Here is a 25,115-nt window from a genome sequence, read left to right on the forward strand (position 1 = left end):
TCTTTTTGGTGCTCCCCCTAACCTCCCAGTGATGCGATAAGTATGGGGATCCCGGCCGCAGGCAGGGGGACCTGCAGCCCACGCCACGCTTGGGCTGGTTTTGAAGGAAGGGCCGCCTCTGGGATGACAAGTAATGGAGAGTTTCTCTTTCCTTGCAGGCCACAGAGATGCTGGTTCACAATGCCCAGAACCTTATGCAGTCTGTGAAGGAGACCGTTCGAGAAGCAGAAGCTGCTTCAATCAAAATTCGAACAGATGCTGGATTTACACTACGCTGGGTTAGAAAGACTCCCTGGTACCAGTAGGCACCTGGTCAAACCTGGTTGGCACAGAAACCCCTACTAAACAGAATGAAATGATCTGAGTCCCAGAAGATGCCGAGAATTGCTAGGGGGTTATTGGCCACATCCTGGCCTGACATAACAGAAAGGAATGGGGCCTCTTCACTTTAGAAACCATTTATACTCTTGTCATGGACACTTTGAAATGTTTCTCCGTATAAAGCCTGTATTCTCCAACACAGTTATACTTGTGCACACTCTATCCCAATAGGAAGGCTGGGTTTCTAGCCCATGGACTTCACATAAGCTCAGAAGCCAAGACTTAACACCCTGCTCTGCCCTCGTTCCCTAGGGGACAGTTCCTCTTCTGCTTCCTTTTCTCTTCCCCCTCCCCTCCAATCCTCCCCACCAGGGTCCCAAGACCCAGGCCCAGGCAAGTTAGTTAAGAAGGAAATCACTGTGCCTCCAAAATTTGTTTTGGCTTTCCGTGTTGCTCCTGACCCTGGCTGTGCTATTTGGGTCCTTTTCAGAAGTGAGCTTTGCTGCTACAAGGGAAGATGGCCTCTGGGGAGCCCCAGCTCATGGGGCCTGGATTCACCTCTTGCCCTTCCCCAGGTTAATCCTTCTCACTTCCCAGAGTGCAAAACCAAATTTCACTCTCAGGAGGAAATCACAGAATCACATGATTCTGTCTTTACCTTGCCCCTGAGCAACGTCTGTGCTAGGGAAGCTTCCTGTCCTATATCCCGCCTCGGCCTGTGAAGGTAGCCATCCCACACACTGTGTGTCCTGGTGCTCTCTGCCGCTGGAGGGGCAGAGTAGCCGGGCGAGGCCCTGCCCTTCTTCCCGGCATGGCCACTCTCAGGCACCTCATGCTTTGTCACTGCCTGCAGAGATCTGTGCTGAGGCCTTATCATTCATTCTTAGCTCTTACTGTTCTTTCTGAGCTGTAATGCTGCATTAGTTTTTAACCAAATCATGTCCCCAATCCTGGCTTTTGTATTCTTCCCTCATACCCTTCCTAAACAAGATTTTAAAGATATGTGTTTGTTCATTGTAATTTTGAAAGATCCTTTTTATCCTTTGGAAATTCACCTAAGAACTGGTGCTTGCCCCAGGAATGTTTAATAGAAAGGCAATCCTGTCTGAAGGGCACTTGCTACCTAAGGGAGATTGGTACTTGCAGTCTGGAACTCTGGCTCTGTTGGGGATGAATCAGTGGGAAATAGTGCTCTATATTCCTACCTCCCTTAACCAAGTCCCTGTTATCCCCACCTCCCTCCCAAGTACCAATGTTCATGAGTAATGGATATAATATTTAATTATCACCGTAAGTTTCCTATTAGCAAAGTGAGAGAGAAGAATTTTTCCTGTTTTGCATTATCACTGCTGTCTAAGCATTGCCCAGCACATGAAATCCTACTTCTTCCCAAAGCCAGAACTGGATGAGTAAAGGAGTAAGAACCGTTGCCTGAAGGTCCTTTCTTCTCACTTGCAATGTGTGTTAAATCCCAACATCTATTGTGTAAAACCTGTCTTCAGTTGGTACTGTACACTCAGGCTTCCTCTATTTTCTTTTAACTGATGAATATTATTTTCAAGGCCCTCAGCATATTTGTATAGTTGCTTACCTGATATAAATGCAATATTAATGCCTTTAAAGTATGAATCTATGCCAAAGATCACCTTTTGTTTTATGAAAGATTACTTAGAGGAAATAAGAAAAATCATGTCTGCTCTCCAGGTTCTTCCAGTGTTTTGAGACACTGGTTTACACTTTATGCCGATGTGCTTTTCTCTAATATCAGTGCTCAAGACACAGTGAAACAAATTAAAAAAAAAAAAAATCCCTGAAGACTGATTAGAGACATCATCACAAAAAACTACATTTATAAGCTAGGATTTGTTATATGCAAATATTTTCTGCCTCTTCTTTTGTTCTGTTTAAAACAATAAAGTGCATTTGTATAAATAATGCTTTAAATGATGGGTATATTATTTTAGCAGAAACATTTAGATCAGCTTTCTCCTTTGTTTTGAAAAATAGCCAATGAAACTAATCCTCAGGATCTCGAAACCAAAGAGGTTTATTTAATCCATGTGTTGAACTGGATGAACAGCGTACTAGTACTGTATAGCAGCAGTGTATTTACCTAACGAGGGTCCGTGTACTGAACCCCAGCTTTGGGGATTTTACACCAGGAGGAAGTGACAGGCGTAAACAAGAGGAGGAAAACACCAGATGTGGATCATTCTCTGGCTGAAGTAGTCTGTTGTCATCTTGAACACCCCCAGCTAGTGGTGGGGACCGTCACCCTGACAGGGCCACAGCTGTTATGTGTACAAGAACACCACAGGTCTATTGCTTTTATATTTCAAAGCCCAAGGTAGAACGATGGGGCTGTCAGAGATCCACCAGGACTATAAGGCTGAACTAGCTTTGGGGACATATTCCTCTTGCTTGAGGAAGCACAGACCAAAAGTAGGAGTAGGTACTTGGGATTAGAAGGGACACATCACTGGTTTTGCCCGATTTTCTGGATCTGAAAGGGGCCACTAAAGAGAGAGAGTGCTGCGGACTACATTTATTCTGATTTAGAAGTGTTGCTGACCAGGGAGGCAAGATTCCAGATTGCTGGAGTTCAAGAAAAATGTCCAAGGCTACGGAATGAACTTGGCAATATCTGAAAACAAATTCTGGTCTCATTTTTGTTGCTCACCATGTTCATGGGTGCCACCTTCCTGCTGCACTATATTTTTTAGTTGTTTTCTCAAATCAGAGGACTCTAACAGTGAAGACCAGCATCTTCCAAGGGTTGCTCTATTGTATTTTAGGGATGAACCCATCACATGAATTCTCTCTGAATGATGGTAACTTTCTCATGCAAAAAATTCTTAGGAGATCTCCTTTAAGAATTTATAAAAAGGGACCATTCTGAGGTTAACTGGATTCTGTGTCTGAAAAATATTCTGCTACTACTAATTATTCATGGATCTTTGTTATTAGTAGGTGGTGGTGGTGATAGGGAGAGTAACTTTGATCACTTGCTGCTCAGTCTCTGGCCAGAGGGTGATGCTCAGAGAAAGTATCCGTGGCTGCTGACACACTGAGGTGAAGAGAGGAGCACTTGCAAGTGCTTCGCAGCAACCATTACACCTTATGTGATGATACAGAACAGAATCCGGTCATGGTTAGCCTGCTGTGATGCTGACGTGTGTCCATCTGAGAACGCTCAATCAACAGTCAAGCTAAAAAATCAACTTGTTGCTTTCACCTTTTTATTGACAGTATAGCCAGATTAGAGAAAGGATTTGCTGGATTCAAATTAATAAATACAATAATTTAATTGTAAAAGGAAACAGTCTACTTAGAAGTTATAGCAGAAATTGCTACAGACAACGGACTCTTGGCATGTAATCTGCTTTTTTATATATAAGAGAAGGTAGCACAGAAAGAAAATTGGACAGTCCAGATATACCTGGTTGAGATTAGGGGTTACGCAGAAAGAAAAGCAAATGTACTGATTGTCCTTTTGAGATAGGACATTAAAAGACATTAAAAATTAAAGCAATCAGACTGGGTAATTAACTTTAGGCAAAGGAAATAAATATTTGGCAACATCTTGCTTTTAGCTGCCAAGCTGATTTGGTTACCCAAGAAATTTCAAATTTGCAAAAAGTGCCGTTTCCTATTAGGTGAAAGGCAGGCTGGGTACCCTAGGCAGGCAAAGGTAAGAAGGCTGCTGTCTGGTGGGCTCTCTGTAGCAGCAGCGACCACTGGCCCTTGAAAGCAGAATGGGATGAATTTAAGGGCCATTCTTAGCATTACATGGAAGAGGGAGTTATAAGCCAAGACGAAAGAAGAAAATGGAGTCAGTCATAAGAAAACTAACAGCATAAGCAAGAACAAGTGGGAACCATGAAGAACAAGCACTTGTATCTCTCAGCCTTTTCCATTCTTCGTGTCTAATGAGGCAAAATGACTGGGCAAGGACTTCAAAGCCAGTTAAGTTGAGTGAAAGGATACAACCCTAGACTGACTTCCCAACCAAGATGATGGTTTCGTCAGTGTTACTGAGGATCTTGTTACTGCCTCAATATCATGTACTTCCAAGTACTTTGTCAGTACAGTGGAGACGTTCAAATAACAATTATGACAAGTTTCAGGAAGGAACCTATTGGCCACTGTAGCCTTGGGAAGCACAGACTATGAAAAGAGAGCTCCCCCTGAAGACAAGGGATGCAGATAAATTCAAGACCTTAAGAACAACAATAAAAAAGATAAAAGAGTAAAAAAAAAAAAAAAAAAAAGTGAAGACAGTGAAACAGGCACATTTTCTTGCTTTTGCTGAACGAGGGCTTGAGGACTTTAGGCTAACAATGGTTTAAGTGGTGTAGATAAGCTTTATAAAACATGAAGGTGGCAAAGTTCACTTCAGTTTTGCTTTGATGTTTAATTTGCTTCAAATTTCAAATGCTTGTGCTTGCAATAACTTCCTAAAAGCAGAAGTAGTGTTCCCTTTTATTGCCTTAATAAAGCATTCGCCCCTTTGATACAAATGATACTGACTATACTATCTAACGGCTGAGCTAGTGGCACAAAACGGAGATGGTACTTCCTGCAGCAAGGTCCCTGTAAATCAAAATCTGAGCTTTACGTAAAAATCTTATTTATAAAAAATACAAGACCAAGTACAGTGAGAATGGAGCCTGGAGCCATGGGGCTCCCTGCCTGGGCCAGTGGAAGTGGCTTTTGCTACAGTGCTTGCTTAATGGCACAAGTGAAAAGCTGAATAAGGCAAACACTTGAAGAGGCAGTTTTTTGTAAACTTCTTGGAGTGGGGGGAACTTCCTCTGTTGGGACAGATGCTGATTTGGGACGGCTAAGATCAGGTGTGACGCTGGGCTGCACTTGTGATACATCATATTACAGATGGAGACAGCTCCTGCTGAGATCAGTTCACTTGTTTTAGGGGAGAAGTTATCACTGCAGCTTTCTGCCTTTACTGTTGTTACAATGTGGAGCCTCCAGCTGAGCCCCCCCCCCCCCATGGAGGCAATCACCTCCAGAATCTTCCTAACTGAAAAGATAAAAAAATAAGCTAAGTCATTCAAAGTTTCCTTAGCTTAGACCTCTTCAGAACCCAACATTGATTACTAAGCAACTTCGTTAGCTGTGTGTAGCTCAACAGGAACTTGGACTAGAATATGGATTCCCACCCGCTTGGTACCTAACAGTAATAAACTATAACGACACTAGGAAAACAAACAGATCTTGAGGAATTTTGGCCTCTTCTCATGTTCTCACTTGGAACTTTCCAGCTTTCGTGACATATTTGACTCCTTTAAATGGCTTATATTTCTCCCCATACATGTCCAAGCGGTTTACTTTTAAGCCTGTGTCAAAAAGAATAGGTAAGGAAAGGAACAAATTATTTTCCTGGCCACAGCAACCAACAATTACTTGTTTAGCAATGAACATTACCCAATAAATCTGACATTAACCCAGTGTCCCTTCTACCATGTGGAAGCAATCTCCCTTCTATTATTTATGTGTTACAGCACTGTGGGGGGATGTTTTTAGTTTAGATTCCCATGTGGGCCAGAAATTCTTTGAAGGATAGTCCTTCCTGTGAGTATGAATGACTCCTTCCTTCGTGCTTGGATGAGGAGGGTCTGGTGGAGGAAAGCTGTGTGAAATAAGGAGCTCTGCAAAATCATCGTACCTGAGAGGATGGCCCCACAGCCCAGGGTGGCAGGAAAACAAGCTGTTGTTCTTTCTAAAGAGGGAACGCTCCTACCCTCTGAAGCTCCTGAGAGCTGACCCCAGCAGAACTCAGTTCATCCTTAAATACAAGTCAAAACTTGTTCTTACCAGAAATAGCAAGCTGCTGGATCTTGAACTGTATGTTGAGACTTGGATTTTCTTCTGGCTTGGGTGCTCCAGACTGTAAATTTACCAGTCCTTTAAGACTTGGGAGCTTTTGAGGAGTAATTTTTCCCACATCCCATGTTAGTACCTTAAAAAGGCATAAAAAAACAAATACGATCTGAACCATTTGCTAAGCACAAATGTTCAAAGGCACCATAAACTTCTGTACAGAATGAAGTATAGTGTCTTGGAAACAAGAGACCTGGGATCTTCATGGGATTTTACCACAAATCAGTTCTGTGACTCTGAATGGCAAGGGCAGAGAACCAACATTTATAGAGCATCTACCTACTTTTGGATATAGCACTGCGCTTAGCACTATTTATACGTTATCTCAAAGAGTCCTGTGATGTAGCTTTTGTCTTCTTAAAAAGAAACTGAGGCTCAGTGGTCAAATGACTTGCTCAAGGTCACACAGCTAGTTTAGAGGCAAAGTTGGGATTCGAACCTGACCTGATTTCAAATGTTCTTTCTACTATACCACCTTCACTGTAAGTCTCTGGGCCTCAGTTTACTCTGCTGTAACATGAGAAAATGGAACCTAAATTAGTGTTTTTTAAACTTTTTAGCTTTCTTTGGTCAAGAAAAATCTTTAGTTCAGAAGCTCAGTACTAGTCAAGAAAGTGAGACTATTACAGTTGAAGCCAAGGTGATGGGCCAGGGATCTGGAGCTCTGCCTTCATTTCTCAGCCCTGGGTAATCTCTGGGGAGATTCTTCAAATCCTTAGGTCAGGATTTTTAGACAGATGATCTTTAACATTCAATGATTTTATTTAAAAATACGCCTTTTCACTTAGCAGGCAGTTGAAAAGAATCATACTTTTTACCCAAGCAGAAAGCTGAGAGGAAACCATCTTTTATAATTTCTCTGAAAACCCGTTGCTAAAGGCACATTTATTTTATATGGTGAGAAGCAGCTTTCCTAGCCAGCATCCCCTATGGAAGAGTATGAACAGTGCTTTTAAATTAAAAAGAAAGTTTGTAATGATCAATTACTACAGAAAATTTAATTAAGAGACTACAATACTAACTTCTTATATCCAGATACTGTTTTTCTCTTTCTAAAAAAGTTTTTACATCTTCCTCAGCGAGTATGTTTCTAGATTACCAATGGATGAAGAAAGGCACACTCTGAAGGATAACAGAATGAGTCTTACTTTTCGGTTCATCTCAGCAGCAGACATGGGATTCCCTCCGCAGCCAGGGGCGAGAGCACAGCTCAGTATGCTCTCCAGGTCTTGTTAGGAACTTTAAACCCTTCCTTCCGCCCTCCCTGCCATCATAAATAAAGACTGCAGAAACATTTGCTCACTCTTGATTAGAGGGAGCTGTACCTTGGTAACTGGATCAAATGTATAGCTGCCTTGTGTTGGCGTCAGGTTCATATTCAGCACAACTTTTGGCATGTGAACTGTTACCGTGATTCCTTCAATAGTTTTCCCCATATTCTGCTTTGGTCCAATTGTAATATCAAATCTACCGCAAGAACTGTTCTCCTTAAAGCTGATGCTATGTTTCACATACACCGGTATTGCCACTAGACTGAAAAGAGAAAGACAGAACCACAAACATAATTAATGGTGTGAGACAGCTCTTGAGAGAACTGGAAATCTCAGTCCAGAGTATCCTACTCTAACTCTGACTCCACTATAGGGCCATATACCCCCTAGAACTGGAGACTCAGCATTCACTGGTACTTACCAGAGGGTATGAGTACCACCACACGAGGAATCACACAATTTCTGAGCAACAAGTATGCACATTAAGATAGGAATCAAGACAATATAAACTGGGGTGCCTGGGTGGCTCAGTCCTTAAGCATCTGCCTTCGGCTCAGGTCATGATCTCAGGGTCCTAGGATTGAGCCCTGCATTGGGCTCCCTGCTCAGCAGGAAGCCTGCTTCTCCCTTTCCCACTCCCCCTGCTGTGTTTCCTCTCTCACTGTGTCTCTGTCAAATAAATAAAAATCTTAAAAAAAAAAAAAAAAAAGATAGTATAAACAACTGGGGCAAATAGACCTTGTTTGAAGAAATTAAGATCCCACAGAAAAGATAATTTTAAATTATCCTAAATAAAATAGGTCCTATGTGGCTAGAGCCAAGAAATAATTCCTCTGCTTCTGAGTCCCATCTGATATTACCCAAATACCTTCTGATATTTTCAAGGGACAAACCATTTACAACCCATAATTCCAATTCATTTAAACCTTAGTACACAAAAGGGTGACCTGAAGCCAGTTAGTTGGGAGATAGCCTAGAGAGCTGGAGCTCCTTCTGTCAGCTCTAAGGTCTACAGAACACAGTAAAATTATGGCATGGGTTCCAGGTTTTGCACAGCTAATGCAAAGTCAAAAATGCTTGCTTGTTCTCAGGTATATGTTTTACTAGTCTCCTTTACTATTACTTTATATTCTCATATTTAAGGTACACTGATTATTTTAGATACGTATTTTCACCAGTTCTTTCTAGGTTTCCTGGTGAGCCATAGCTAATGGGGGCAGTGATGAATTCAAGTATCCAACTGTCCGAATGAAAAAGGTAAGGTGACTACCCATCACAGATACATGATAGCAGATTTCTAGCTGATGCATCAACATACTTTTGTGAGCTGACACGATAGGATATGAGCCGGAAATTTCCATCTGGAGGAATGAAGGACAAAACTCTTTCAGATTCCCAGCGCTTAAACCGGATGCAGGGGTGGAAGCTGACATCATCTAGAAGCCGTGGGTTCTGCCAGGAAAACAAGACGGCAATATTCACAGAATGCATGGAATATGGCAACTCTACTTAGATATTTGAGAAATTAAATACTCCCTAAGGATAAAACAGTGATGTTAAGAGTTTGTTACTATGACCACAGTAACATAAACTTAATGGTTTCATAAGGTTTTCAAATATATCTATTTTTTTTTAAGATTTATTTGAGAGATAGAAAGAGAGAATGCGTGTGTGAGGGGCAAGGGGCAGAGAGAGAGGGAGAGAGAAAATCCTCAAGCACACTCCCCACCAAGCATGTAGCCTGATGTGAAGCTCGATCCCAGGACCCTGAGATCATGACCTGAGCCAGGATCAAGAGCTAGCTGCCTAACTGACTGAGCCACCCAGAAGCCCCCAAAATATTTTATACATGGGACAGGACAAGTTAGCATCAGAACTCCATTCTCTTTTCTTAGTAGTGTATCATGCTGAGTCTAAAATAATGCAAAAGATCAATGACCTTTCATACCAGCAAAGCAAATAATAATTCAATAAGTGATTTGTGAAAGCCAGCCAGCTGTTTAAGCCTCTTCTAACACACTCAGGAGACCTCTCCTCAACCTTCTATAAAGGCCATGCTCATTACCTAAGCCACTGTCTTGGGAAGCTGGCTAAGAATATTTCTGAGATAGTGGTGCCTGGGTGGCTCAGTCAGTTGAGTGATTGATTTTTGATTTTGGCTCACGTCATGATCTCAGGATTTTGAGATCGATCCCCACGTCGGGCTCCTGGCTCAGCAAGGAGTCTGCTTGAGACTCTCTCTTTTTCTCCCTCTATCCTTTCCTCTGCTCACGCTCAAGTGTGAGCTCTTTATCTCTCTCTAAATAAATCAATCTTAGAAAATTTCTCAGATAATCCTTATAATCTAAGATACAAACATCTCTCAGTATTTATCATTTCATTTAGTACTTCATATATAGTAGGCATGCAAAGAGCTACGTGACAGGAGAACAAAACTTACCATGAAAGAAAGAGAAAGGTCAGGCATTCCAGATAGCTTAATGCAAGCATCAATGACCCCCTGAATTTCTGCAAAGACTGTAGATCCTGAAGAAAGAAAGAAAGTGATAAAGTCACTGGACTCTGAGTCTTTACTAGAGAAATCACTGTATCTGAGGTAATGGAGACACCTTCTGGGTGTCAGACATAATGAAACTTACACATTTACTAACAAGTTAGTGGACAGGGGATCCATTACATTGGTTATGACAGCTTCTTCACTAAGTACCATGGCCCACGCCTAACTGGTAGGACTGTGGTAATTCTAAGGAATGTCAAAACTGCCTCTATCTCTGCTGGATATGAAATTAAAGTATTTTGGGGGTGCCTGGGTGGCTCAGTTAAGTCTTGACTCTTGGTTTCAGCTCAGATCGTGATCTCAGGGTCATGAGATCAAGCCTTGCCTTGGGCTCCATGTTGGGTGTAGAGCCTGCTTAAGATTCTCTCTCCCTCTGCCTCTGGCCCTCTCCCCCAACTCTTTCCCTCTTAGAAAAAAAAAAAAAGTGTTTGAAGTTAAAATATTTTTTGATGGAATTTAAAAATAAGGAAAATTTCTCATTGAAATAGACTAAGCTGTTAACTTTTAAGAAACAGGAGCCATTATTCCATAATAGTACAGCTATTACTCTGTATGATGGAATTTTATAATGAAAAGGGTACCCATTGAAGAAAAGATACTGGCTATTAATTCACGATAGCTGATTTTCATACACCAACTAGCTGTATGACCTTAAGCAGATTACTAAACCCTTCTGAGCCTCAGTTTCCTTAGGTATAAAATGTGAGGGTTGGACCAGATGTTTTAATAAAATTTTATGGTTCTAATACAGTACTGCTGTTTTGTCTGGGGTCTTTATTACAAGTACTGCATATACAGTGGTAGCAAAAGTATGGTGCATGGCAGATAAACAATAAATGCTGAAAAAATGGGAAGAGGGAGAGGCATACAGGGTAATAGCTAGTTTAAAGTGAGGCAGCATGAGATCTGATTTACAAAGGTTTGGCAGATCTCAGCTAGTGGTTATGAAAATTATATGTAACCTCTGGGCAAAATAAACAGATTTTTAAGCCATTAGGAAATGAATGCCTTTCTGCTGAAACCACACTACCGAGGGATTTCAATTTTCTATTCAGCGTATGTCAGCTCAACTGTTTTCCCAAATAAGACCACATGCATGCAATTACCTGATTTATCTATAATTGCATCTATTTCTTCAACGACATCAAAATAGGCTTCATTGTTTGTGTACTTTACCCCAGCCCGGCGCCATGGGATGTTGGACAGCTGCCCAGTGGGGAGTGTGTCCCCAACATTACTACTGCCTAGAAAGCCGGAAAAAGAGAAAGCAAAGGTAATGCATAAAATGGTGATCCGGAAAGCTATTAACAGGGGTGCCTGGCTGGCTCAGTTGGTAGAGTGTGTGACCCTTGACCTGTGGATCATGAGTTTTAGCCCTACATTGGGTGTATAGTTCACTTTAAAAATGAAAAAAGAAAAGCAATTAACAGGAAAAAAAAGAATACTATAGCTGCTTCTTTAATGTCTGGGTTTTTCTTCACTGAAGTTGTGGACAGTTTCCAGAACTGTTGGGAGATATAGCCATACCAATATGATCAAATTTCTAGAAGACAGAAATAGGCCACGTGGTCCTCTATGTGCCAAACCAGGTTAAATTCATTTACTTATCTTTTGCTTCCTGTGTGTTAACAGTAACCTAACCTAATTCCAGTGGCTCAACAACAAATCTCGTCCTGCAGCCACTGATGAAGAAAAGAGGCTAGTTGTTTTAAAACCTGCCGATAAAATGTCTCCACTGAGAATACAGAGTGCTAAGTAGGCCCTTTGGTATTCAGCTTAAATTCTACATGACATGCTGCCAAGCAGGCCTCAGCAGAGTAACTGGATGAAGAACGCACTTTGGCCTTTTCCCATTTTAAGGTCAGCACACCCATATGGCTGCAATATGGCTAATGTTTAATATCTGGCTAATTTACTGCTAAATTGACATACGTCTGAAAATCAGTCTGGTTGTCCAAAACATAACCTTGAGCTGTGACATATTTAACATTTTGGTTAATTTACATTTCCAACTCAAAAGTAGTACATGCTCAAAAAAGTAGTACATAACACATGGAAAGTCCAGAAAAGAGGCTAAAAAGAATCTAGCTTCCTATTACCAAAATACAACTACCATTAACATTTTGGTATATTTCTTTAAACATTTCCCTCATAAATAAGTTGCAATTGTTTTTTTTTTGATTTTGATAAGTTTGCTTTTTTTCCGACTGCACCTTAAAATAGAGTTGCAATCATACTGTATATATAACTTTACAGTCTAATTATGATGGTGTTTGTTTCTCCAAACATTTAGCTTCCCAGAATTTTCTAAAAGCACTGCTTTCACCTTCCTGTTCAAACACAATGTTTCCACACTGACTTTATGATAAAAACTAAATATTTAGCTGACTATTCAAGAACTTCCTCAACTTAACTCTTAAGTTTTAGATCTCATTACTCAGCTAAAAAAACAGCTCTGTTCCTGCTAAATGAATTCATACAAATCAACATTTTTCATTTTGTATGTGTTTTTTCTCATATAGTTCCATCTACAAAATGCTGTTATTCCTCCCGCTCTCCCTAAATTCTGCTGCTTTTCGAGGGCCCTGCACTTGGGCCAAGCACCACAATTCATTTACTGAACCATTCTCTTTAATTCCATAATGCACTGCCTTAATAACCTATATACTTTCATTCTGTATTTTAGTAACTATGAAATACATGTTTATTTTAGAAATTAGAAAGTATAAAGCAAAAAAAAATTAGAAAGTATAGAAGCAAAAAAAAAAAGTTCCTTCCTACGTAAGGAACCATACGTAGTTCCTTAGCTGGAGGTGGTCATTATTGAAAACATCTTAGAACTTTTTTGTCTGTATGAATGTTTAATTAAGAGAAATTTTTATAGTTTTGTAGAGTTTTTGGTAAATTTTATTTTTTTTCCATTTAGTACTATATTATGTGTACTTTCCAGTGGCACTGTATTGTTCATAAAGGATGGAATTGCCTTTTATAATCTTATATTATTTACATACTTTAATTTTTTTCCCCCAATCTCCCATCCAGAGTGTAACTTTTAGGCACATACACTCCATCTCATCTTTCCTTGAATTTCTCCCAGTGCTCAGCCTTATACATAAGATGAATAATGCTTTATCATAGGCCTCTCTTGCCCTATTTTTAGGTCAACTATACTTGGAGAGGGGTTTAAAATGGTAGAAAATGTAGCTGGTGTGGCATGTAACATCTGACAGTAATCTTTCTCTAGAAGACTTCAATACTCTAAAAAAATACTGTCATCTGGACGTACCTATTTCTACCTATACTCAAAAAGCAAACAAAAATTAGAAACTTGTAACACAAGTACAAGGCCCACAATACATGAAATCTCACAAATAGATTAATTTCCTATCTCTTTTTGGCTTAATAAATCTTCTACATGTATAAAAGAAAGACTTGGAGGAGACAATATGTCCTCTGTGGTAGAGAGTCTTAAATTTTCTATTTCCTAGTAATTTGGGGGTAGTACCAGTTTTATACTGGGTAGCCAGTTTTATAATGCTATTTATTAATTTTTATTTTTCTCCCAGCTTGTATTGAGAGACCACTGACATATAACATGGGGTTAAGTTTAAGGTGTACAACACGTTGATTTGATACACTTATACACTATAATGATTACCGAGTATAGTGTTAGTTAACATCTTCATCACATTACATAAACTAATACTAATTTAAATAGTAAAATGGCAGTCTATAAATAGATTAGATGTTCTAAGTAGCCTCGCATATAGGCTTCCCTTTTATAGCTTCACTATATTAGCTTCCTTAGGATTAGCAGGGAAAATTTATTCAGTTATATTATTTAGTGTTAAGTAATAGTGATAATGTTTTTGTGGTCTTTAATAAAAGAGTAATAATCAAGTTTTCTTTATCATTTAAGATCTAGTTTCCTCATGAAAAGAAATACACATTCATTTTAACAATAGCACTAACTTTAACTCTGACCATATCGGACTACCTTAGTATCTGCAAGATCATAAGCAACAAGGAGTTGTTTATAAAGTTTAATTGCTCAGTTCCGAATGCAGCATGTTTTCACCTTACCTGTAATAGAGTTGACGACAGAACGGAGAATTGTTGGTGGTTTAATCAGTTCTTTCAAAATATTAGATTCAGTAGCCAGTGGAAATCCATTGTCTAACATTTCTTCCAAGAGCTCATATACAATGACCACATTATCCTTAATTGCAGCTTCCGAACACTCACCAAAGTAGTCCTTAACAAAATGTACATAATATTGCACAATGAAACGCATGAAGAAAGGCTTTCTAAACACCCTGTTCAGAAGGATAAACTTACAGAGGCATAATTCACTGATTAAGATCTTGAAAATATGTCAGAGTGAAAAAAAACTCTATAGTTCTAGTCCTCAATATCTTCTCAATATTTTTAGACTGAACTGAATTCCTATTATATATTAATCCAGAGAGGACTTTGAAACATTAAACTAGGATGTGAACTATAAACTTAATTTGCCCTGATTAGATACCCCACAAAACACCGGTATATTTTCAATTATTTGGTACACTTAGCAAGATAATAAAATGTAAATATTAGAAGATTACATAACCAATAAAAATCCTGGGACCATTCAAGGAACTGTATGTAGAGGGCTTTACAGTTTCCTGATGACATAATCTGTAATACATATAAATATGGTTTCCATGACCATGAGATTACCAGGTTCTACTGAAACAGTGAATGGAGTAGCCATGTGCACTGCTGTGTACCCTACAAAAAAAGGGTTCATGAATTTATGCTTAGTTGAAAAGAAGAGAGAGACCGAAGACACATCAAAAGCTGGATAATTAAAGAATATGATTAGGTGTCCCACCCCCAACTAACTTGAGTAATTTAAGTTCAAAAGAGTTGATGAATAACCAACCTGAAAAGTGTCGGCAACTCGATGTAGGAACTCAATTACAAAGAGAGGGGGCACTTCAGTCTGTATGACAGACACAAAGAAGAGTTTGTCCCTGTATATACTGATGAGGTAGTGATGAGGTGTTGAAATGACAGGTGGTACATTTTCAACATCAGCAGCTTTCTCTTGAGCTTCAAAGAAATAATCACAGACTGACTGGCTCACAACACTCTTCCAGTGCTTCTCCAGAAATATGTCACCGGAACAGTTTATGAGAAATAGACTGTGGATCATTTTCTGGGGGGAAAAAAGTTTAAATTTAGTGTACATCAAAAAGTATCCTTGTATTATTCTGACACCAAAACCAGAGAAAGGCGCCAGAAGAAACTACAGACCAGTATCACTCAAGAATAGCTGTAAAAATCCTTGACAAAATACTAACAAACTGAATCCACACCATATAAAGATTATACACCAATGGGATTTATTCCAAGAATGGAAGATTGGTTCAACATATGAAAATCAATCAATATAACATACAATCTACACAAAAGACAAAATAATGATTTTAAAACATGCAGGAAAATCATTTGATAAAATCTAGCACCTGTTTACAAGAAAAACAAACTAGAAAAAGAAATATTCTAACCTCAAGAGAACAGAGCATCTGTGAAAATCCCATAACTAACATCATATTTAATGACTACAGATTAAAAGCTTTCCCCTTAATATCAAGAATAAACAATGGTGTTCACTCTCCTCATTTTTATTCAGTATAGTACTAGAGATTCTAGCCAGGGCAATCAGGCAAGAAAATGAGACAAAAGGCTTCCAAAATGGAAAGGAAGAAATAAAACTACCTCAATTTGCAGATGTTAAAATCTTGTCTATGTAAAGTCCTACGGAACACACACACACACACACACACACACACACATGCTCACATGCACAAAATCATAGCTGATAAACAGATTCAGCAAGGTTGCAGGATACTCGATTAATACTTTTAAAAACCAATTGTATTTCTACACATTAGCAATAAATAATCTGAAAATGAAATTGAGAAAACAATTCCAATTACAAGAGCATCAAGAAGATCAAAATATTTAGGACTAAATTTAACAAAAGAGCAAGTACATTGAATAGTATTAGAGCATCATTAATATAGAACAGTACAGAGCACTATTAGTATACATTGAGTAGTATAGAACATCACTGCAAGAAATTAGAAATTAAAAGTATCTAAAACATGGGAAGACATTTCATATTCATGGATTAGAAAACAATATCATTAAGATAGCAATACCTTCCAAATTGGTTTAAGAGTCAATGTAATCCCTACTATAATCCCAGCTGCCTTTTTTTTTTTTTTTTTTTTTTTTTTTGTGGAAACTAACAGGATGGTCCTAAAATTCATATGGAAATGAAAGATACAAAGGATAGCCACAACAATCTTGAAGAAAAATCTGGAGGACTCATACTCCCAGATTTCAAAACCTGCTGCTACAAATGTACTATGTGATACTGGCAGAGAAGTCATACAGATCAATGGAATAGAATGGAGAATTCTGAAATTAACCTTTATATATATATGGTAATTGATTTTTGATAAAATTACCAAGACCATTCAGTGCGAGAGAGAATAGTCTTTCAGCAAATGGTGCTGGGACAACTAGATTCCCACATGCAAAAAAATGAATGTGGACCTCTACTTATGTCATATACAAAAATTATCTCAAGATGTATCAAGGCCTAAATATAGGAGCTGAAACTATTAAAAACTCTTAGAAAAAAGGTATCTATTAAGTCCTTATGACTTTGGATTAGATAATTTTTTAAGAATACACCAAAAGCACAAGCAACAAAAGAAGAAACAGATAACCTGTATCAGAATTTAAAACTTTTGTATTCTGAAGGGCATTATCAAGAGAATAAAAAGACTCCCACAGAATGAGAGAATAATTGCAAACACATATTTTATAATGGACTATTATCCAAAATATAAAGAGAACACTTAATAAAAGGACAATACAATACAAAAAAAAAAGGCAAAGAATTTCAAAACATTATTCCAAAGAAGATATACACACAAATGATCAATAAGCACAAGGAAGGGTGCTCAACATCTTTTCAAATGTAAATCAAAATCTCAATGGGGGTAACATTTCATATCCATTAGGCTAGATATAATTAAGATGCAGACAATAACAAGTACTGGCAAGAATGTGGAGAAGCTAGAACCCTCATACATTGTTGACAGAAATGTAAAATGGTACAGACGCTGTGGAAAACAGTGAGTTCTTTCAAAAAGTTAAAGGTAAGAGTTACCAAATGACTCAGCAATTCTACTCCTAGGTATAAAACTAAGAGAACTGGAAATGGTTGTCCATACAAAAACTTGTATATAAACGTTCCAAGCAGCGTTACTCAGAATAGTCAAAAAGTGGAGACAATGCAAATGTCTATCAACTGATTAATGGGTAAATAATTTTCTAACAATGGAAGATTTTTCAGCCATAAAAAGGAATGAACCATGAAAACATTATGCTTGGTAAAAGAAGCCAGACACAAAAGGTCACATATTGTATGATTTCATTTTATAAAATGTCCAGAATAAGCAAATCTACAGAGACAGAAATTAGGTTAGTAGTTGCCAGGGGTTGGGTGGGAGGGAAGAATGTGGAGTTAGTGGTTATGGGTTAGTTAGTGGTTATGGGTTTGCCATTTCTTTTTAAGGTGATAAACATCTGGAATTAGAGATAATGATTATGCAACTTTGTGAATATACTAAAAATATACTAAAAACTACTAAACGGTATGCTTTAAAATGATGAGTTCCATAGCATGTGAATTATATTTTGCTTAAAAATATTCTTAATAACTGTGACACATGAATCTATTTCCAGGTGGATTAAACATAAATGTGTACAATTGTGCACCAAAAACGTGTAAAAATATACTGTTATAGCGAAAACCTGGAACTCAGATATTTATTAACAGTAAATAGAAAAATAAACTATAGTGTACTATGAAAATGAATTATTATACAGCAATGAAAACAAGCTACTGCGACATGAAGCAAATATGGACGAAACTTACAAACACAATATTGAACAAACAAAACCAAATATAAAATGATACATACAGTATGATTCTATTTATATGACATTCTAGAACAGACAAAACTAATCTTTGGTTTGAGAAATCAAATGCTATCTTTTATGGAGAGTGGGGACAGTGACTAAGAAGGGCATGGGGGATATTTACCAAGGTGCTTGTAATGTTTTATTTCTTGATCAAGATGATAGTTACAAGTTGTATTCATTTTGTGATAATTCACTGGGTTTTACATTGTGACATGTAATTTTTTGAGTGTTAACTACATTTCAAATTAAAAATTTATTATCCTTACAAATGGGGGACAGTAGAAAACTATTTAATTACCTAAGGTGTTCCCTTCTTTTATGTAGATAAAGGTGTTTAGCCTAGTGGTCCAGTAATTCAAAATTATGTATTATCTAAGTATAGTCCAACTGTAAAACATTTAAAATGAATACATACAGCTTCTCTGAGAAGATAAATCCCAAAGAGGAAAGGAAGACTTTACAGAATGGATTCATTCAGTTCATAAAATAATGACACCAACCTGACCAGTTCTTTTGAGAGCAAGTCATTTATTTTATGAAAGCAGCTGACATTTAAGGACTATCTGGTAATGATTTCCCCTTCCTGTTTGGCACATATTCAGAAGTTTTTACATAAATTACTTAATTACTAAGTAATTATCAATTACTAATATGTGTTTTAGTAATTACTGTATTAATAACTATGAATGCTGTTAACATTTTTACGTTCTTGTTCATTAGAAACAAACAATGTTTCTTTGTTCAAAGCCATCTCATTTGAGCCAAGCAATCACTGTGAGTTGGCAGCAATAAACCCTTAGGCTTTGGACCTACTAAATTTTTCTAGGTTAATACTGAAACTTGTTAAATTTTTCTTCTTTATCTAGTCAGATGCTTTAACAGGTTTGCTTTGTGTCAGCCTTATATTTCTATTTGAGTGTTAAGTAGTGTCACTAGAATACAGACTTGTATATAGAAGCTACTGACTTTAACTATAACCTCTGTTGATACACTTAAAAAAAAAAAAAGAAACAGGAATATCCAATGATAAGATCTGCAACTAAATTTATATTATAACACATTTTCTTAAAATAAAATCTCATCTAAAATATGAAGTATAGCTGAAAGGAGAACACTGTAACCTACTCAGAGACTCAGATTTGAGCACTTCAAGTGAGCCAGCTATGGAATATGGTATTCTTTACAAAATTAAATTTTTAGCTCTATTCCAAATTTTTTATTCATTAAGAATAAATAAATTAGGGTGCCTGGGTGGCTCAGTGGGTTAAGCCACTGCCTTCGGCTCGGGTCATGATCTCAGGGTCCTGGGATCGAGTCCCGCATCGGGCTCTCTGCTCGGCAGGGAGCCTGCTTCCCTCTCTCTCTCTCTCTCTCTGCCTGCCTCTCCATCTACTTGTGATTTCTCTCTATCAAATAAATAAATAAAATCTTTAAAAAAAAAAAGAATAAATAAATTAATAATATCTAAAAGATACTGAGTACTTACTGTGGGTCAGGCACTATGCTAGGCAATTCCCTACATTATCTCACTGAATCTTCACGACTCAATGTTATAAATATTGTGCTTACCCCCGTTTTACAGATAAGATCATGAAGTCTTAGAAATGTTAAATCAGATCACACAATAAGTATAAGAGCTAGGCTTCAAACCCAGGTCTGGGTGAATCGTGGACTCCTGGAGACTAATTATAAGTACATACATAATTATTAGGAACATACTCTAATGCTGCACTGTGCAACAGAATTTCCTGCAGTGATGGATATGTCTTGTACCTTCTCTGTCCAATATAGTATCCACTAGTCATAGGTGGCCACTGAACACTTGACATATGGCTAATGCAATGGATGTACTGAAGTTTTAATTTTCACTAATTTAAATGTATATAACTACATGTAGCTGGTGGTTACCATATAGGACTGAGCAACAAATATGCTCTTTGGGTTTATAATTTAAGAAGATCTGACGGATGGGCTTTTTTTTTTTTTTAATTTTATTTATTTATTTGACAGAGAGAAAGAGATCACAAGTAGGCAGAGAGAGAGAGGGAAGCAGGCTCACTGCTGAGCAGAGAGCCTGATGTGGGGCTCGATCCCAGGACCCTGAGATTATAACCTGAGCCGAAGACAGAGGCTTAACCCACTGAGCCACCCAGGCGCCCCCGGATGGGCTTCTTAATGTAGTTAGAAGCCAAAATGTGTTCTAATAAATTATTTAGAGCAGACATTATATTTAAAAGAACTGACATAAATTATCTTCTTAAATCATTCATCCTATAGAAGGTATAGTTCATATGGATCTGTGGAACTCTGCTGCCACAGTATTCCCTAGAAGAACTGCTTGTTCTTGCAGCAAGTTCTTGCAGCAAGTGACTTCACAGTTCCTTTATTTTGGAGGCCAGGTTCCTATTCATCCTCTTAAACTGGTGAAAAATTCTTTCCAGGAAGTTTGCACCAAAGTTGTTTTTGTTGGCAATAGTTCTAATCTCTGAAGAATACAGCAAGTTACCCGCCATCTGGATTTGCTTCCTTAAGGCTCAGATGAAAGCATAACACTTGTAGCTCTCAACAGTGCTTAGCTTTAAAACCCACCTTACCCTTCTATTGTGAGATAAGAGAGCTTATTTCTTCTATTCCTTTATGATCAAGAGCCTAATGCATATAACAATCAAATAAATGTCACATGTGGCAGTGTAAATTAGCCTGTTTCTTTAGTTACTTATCCTTTAATAGCTGCAGTTACTCCTTTCATCATTCTAATAAACTTTCCGGGAAAGCTGCATACTCACTGCAACCACAACCATCTTTTTGTTTTTAGTGACTTTTGAATCAGAAAACAGAATGCTACCAGCTTATGTTAAAGCCATGTGAGAAAGTTCCATCAGAACTTTGCATCTTAAATATTTCATAAATCCTTCCTACCCAATTTTGAACGGTCAACCTGATGATTCATAAACAAAGCAATTATAGTACAAATGGTCCCTGACTTACAATTTGACTTAAGACTTTTCTACTTTATAATTGTGCAAAAGTGATATGCATCCATTAGAATCTACACATTCAATTTCGAACTTTGATTTTTTCTGGGAGAACGACAAAATACTCTTGAGATGCTGGGCAGAGGCTGCAAGACTCAACTCCCAGTCAGCCACCTGATCACCAGAGTAAACAACAAATACATTTGCAGACCATTCTGTTCTTCACTTCAGTTTTCAACAAATTACCCAAGATATTCAACACTTAACTATAAAATAAACTTTGTGTTATGTAGTTTTGCTGAACTATGGGCTAATGTTAAGTGTCCTGAGCGCAATTTAAGGTAGGCTAGGTTAAGCTATGAGGCTCAGTAGGTCTAGGTCTATTAAATGCATCTTTGACTTACAGTATTTTCAGGACATAACCTCAGCATAAGTCGAGGAAGACCGCTAATCAAAATGTCCTTGGAATAATGTCTCAAAAAGAAAATGTATTCCTTTTACATAAAACAGAACAGAGGCATAGAAGGAAGGGCCGATAGGCAAGGTAAGAGAATGAGACCAGGGAAGAATCTAGCTTCTCTGATTCTCAGGCAGTATTTTGACCATTTATTCATTCAACAAGTAGTTTTATGTTTTATATATGGTAAGTAATAGGGATAGAAAGGTGAACAAAGTCTCTGAACTCAGTTTAAAGTTCACCAAAGAAGGCAAACAACTTAATACAGTAAGAAGGAATTTCTATTATGATGGGGGAAATACAGTGTCCTTCAAAATTCCACAAATCTTTGAGGTGAGAAAGAACACAAGTAAAAAAATCCAGTATAAATTTAGCAATTTTAGGAGGTGAAGGGAAGTGGCGAGATGAGCCTGGGAAGGAGATAAGCAGAGATTGGTTGACTTAATTCTCAGTGCAGTTTTTCATGGTTTTAAGCAGGATTCTAAGCAGGGAACTCATGAAATCCGATTTACAGTTTTAAGAGAAATTGTACTGTGGAAATTGAATAACAGGACAGAGATAAATTATGGTAATGGCCTGGACTACAGTAGGGATGGATAAAATAAAAAGATAAGAGAACTATTTAGGCTTGAGCAGATTAGGTGGATTTGGGGAGATGAGAGGAAAAATGAGGCACTTAGCCCTGGTCCTGTATATTGACCCAATTCTGGATATATTTGACCCAAATGGATATATTCAAAAGACTATTAGATATGTAGGTCTAGTGATACAAAGAGAAGCTGAGTTGGAGACACACTAAGGAGTAAACATGACTTTTTGTTAATGGGGATTATAGCTACAAGGAGAAAAAAAAACTACAAAGAGAGAATGTACATACTAAGAAGACAGCTATGGAAAGAACTCCAACACCCGAAGAGCAAGTGGGTTAAGGAAATAGGCCTTAAAAAAAAAGCTAAGAACATGTGGCCGAAGAGCAATAAAAAAGGGTGGTGGGGGGGTAACGATTTTTAGTAACCAACGTTGTGTTAACGTGTTTCCAGAAGAATGGAATACTAAACATTTTAAATGGCACAAAGAGGTCAAGCTACAAGAAGAACTGAACAAAAAAAGAAAAAAAAAAAAAAAAAGAAAGAACTGAAAATGTCTGTTTTTTGTTTTGTTTTTTAAATTAACTGCTGAGGGCTTTTTCAGACTCCCCTTCAATTATATCCTCCCCCATAAGATTTTAATATTACATAATATATATCTGTATATCTCTTTATGCACTATATATATATTGTTTTATAAATAAAGATTATGATTTTTTCTTTTTTGCACCTCACAAAGCAATTTTTGTCCCTATTGAGAATTTATGATTTAACACAGAGGACATTGGTGATCTTAGCAAAGGTACTTTTAGTGATAGTTCAGTAGAATGCAGGAACAACACAGGCTGAAATGGGCTAAGAAATAAATAACAAAAAGTGGGAAAATCAGAGATAAAGAGAGTAGATGATACATTCAAGAACTCTAGCTGTGAAGAGCATGAAAAGACATAAAAATAAATGGGAGTATTTCACGCAGTTAAGGAAGAATATTTATAATTGCTGAAGGAAAGGTTTGAGTAGAAGGGGAAAGGTAGATAATGTAGGAGAGGAAATAAAAAAAAAAAGATACTGATAGGGTAAGGAAGGATGGTACTGGGAGACTAGATGAAAGGATATGCCTTCCTTAGTAAGGGACACTTTTCTTCCTTTTTATTTTTTAGATTTTATTTATTTATTTGAGAGGGAGGGAGTGTGAGAGAGCACAAGCGGGGGAGAGGGAGAAGAGTGTGGAGAGGAAGAAACGGGGGTGGGGGGCTCTGTGCCAGGACCCTGGGATGATGACTCGGGCTGAAGGCAGCCACTTAACTGACTGAGCCACCCAGGTACCCCTGGACACTTTTCCTCTTTAAACTGGAAGGGAAGAAGATTTGTACATTTGGTTGTAGGAAGATGATTGCTTCTAATTTCTCTGTGTAACAGGTGAGATCATTTGTAGAGGGAGAGGGAATTCCTCTTCTCTATAAAAGCCATTTGCCACTCATGCATTGAGATATTATTGGGCTGCTTAAAAAATATCTATTCTGCAGGGAACTCCAATAACATATTATGGCGAATGTTTAGAAATATTGTAAAAATCCTAAGATTTAGTAAGAAAAACTAACCTTACTACAAAGAGAGCTTCCCTACCAAAGATATGTAAATTTCAGGTAATTCCTCATTAACCTCATTCCCCAGCTTTTCCTATGGTCTCATTTGAAAGTGTTCTCCTTTCTCTCCAAAACTAATCCTTCCATTTGTAATTTTGACCCGACTCCATTCTCTCTCTTCTTGCGTCTTATCTCCACTTTCTTGAATCTTTAATCTTACACATTGGTTACTAGCTTTCTGTCCCAAAACACAATGTGCCTTGTATTCTTTAAAAAAAAACCCGATCCTCTTAGGGACTTGACATCCTCAATAATCTTTTGCTTCCTGCTCCAAATGATGAAGGATTAGGTTACACTTGCAGTTTCTCCTACCAGTTACTAACTGCATTAAAGCCTACTGGCCTAACGACTTCCTAATTCTCAAATCCAGCTTCCTAGCCTCAGACTTCAACTTGCTCCTTTGGCCCTTGCAGCATTTCATGTCATTGACAACTTTCCCCAAACCAAACCAAAACAAATACTTCTTACCTTATTACGTGAAATATCACCTGATTTGGTTCTTACCTTGAAAGTTTCTTTTCAGCTTACTTCCCAGCCTTCCCCCCTGACCCCCCTTAAAATCTTTCTATCATCCACACCTAAGCCACGGTTTCGAACTGGATATATCCCAAGTTCCACAAAATTCCTCTTCCTCATGTAAGGTCTCCTAATTTTAATGGCACCACCTTCTTAATCATATAGGCTATAAACTTCAACTTCGGGCACAATCCAAATCCAACAAATCCAACCGGCCACAGAGCTCTTTACTTTTCCATACTCCGTTTAGATTCCTGTCACCTTTCCTGAAGAACTGCAACATCTTCCTCACGGTACCCCAAGCTCATTCAGGTGCCACCCTCTAACAAACAGGACATCTGTTCAGGTTAGTTAGGGGTTTTGTCTTCCAAATCAGAAGCCTGGAGCTGACGTCCAAGCTGTTGGAACTCCAGCTCACCGTGGGTGACAAGACCTTTTTCCCGCGCCGAAGCACGGAGAAGGACCCCAATAAATCTGAACCTCTTGGGTCTGGGACCCGAGAAGGCCAAGCTGCAGGTGCACCTCTCCCTTCCGGCCCTGCCGGCAAGAAAGCCCGGAAGGCCGAGAGAGAGGCGCGGTCAGCATCGGAGACTCTCCCGCAGCTCAGACTAAAGTCCGCAGCCCCAGCTATTCAGCCTGCTCCCCAGTTTTCGAGCTGTTCCCTGTCCGCCGTCTCCCCACCTCCCCACACTCACCCCGACACCTGGGCCAGCCACTGATTCGGCGCCAGGTCCACTCCGGACCCCGGCGGACGCAGCTGAGAAGGCCGCGAGGACCCCGCAGCTGGGTTGCCCAAATAGATTGCCTGCCTAACAGCTTCAAAAAAAACCACCTG

The 25,115-nt window shown here is 38.4% G+C and overlaps 2 protein-coding genes across 3 annotated transcripts in view; one reads left to right on the forward strand and one right to left on the reverse strand.

The window, feature by feature from the left end:
* The window catches only part of VCL (vinculin), a 114,444-nt gene extending 112,179 nt beyond the window's left edge, over positions 1-2,265 (forward strand). Inside the window, exon 22 of one of the 2 annotated variants that reach the window (XM_032311693.1) lies at positions 159-2,265. In XM_032311693.1, coding sequence (XP_032167584.1) covers positions 159-305 — 147 coding nt within the window. In that variant the 3' untranslated portion in view covers positions 306-2,265. The remainder of the gene's footprint in view (positions 1-158) is intronic. The other variant, XM_032311694.1, reaches the window with a different exon arrangement.
* A 1,278-nt stretch (positions 2,266-3,543) lies between these two features.
* Positions 3,544-25,083, reverse strand: AP3M1 (adaptor related protein complex 3 subunit mu 1). The gene is made up of 9 exons (XM_032311697.1): positions 24,976-25,083; positions 14,975-15,250; positions 14,134-14,305; positions 11,157-11,294; positions 9,934-10,019; positions 8,812-8,945; positions 7,548-7,755; positions 6,157-6,301; positions 3,544-5,678 (listed from the first exon to the last, which is right to left on the reverse strand). The coding sequence occupies exons 2-9, from the start codon at positions 15,245-15,247 to the stop codon at positions 5,578-5,580; spliced, it is 1,257 nt and encodes a 418-aa protein (XP_032167588.1). The 5' UTR covers positions 15,248-15,250; positions 24,976-25,083; the 3' UTR covers positions 3,544-5,577.
* Between the last annotated feature and the right edge of the window lie 32 nt (positions 25,084-25,115).

This window comes from Mustela erminea, chromosome 14 (genome assembly GCF_009829155.1).
Source record: "Mustela erminea isolate mMusErm1 chromosome 14, mMusErm1.Pri, whole genome shotgun sequence".
Classification (NCBI taxonomy): Eukaryota; Metazoa; Chordata; class Mammalia; order Carnivora; family Mustelidae; genus Mustela; species Mustela erminea.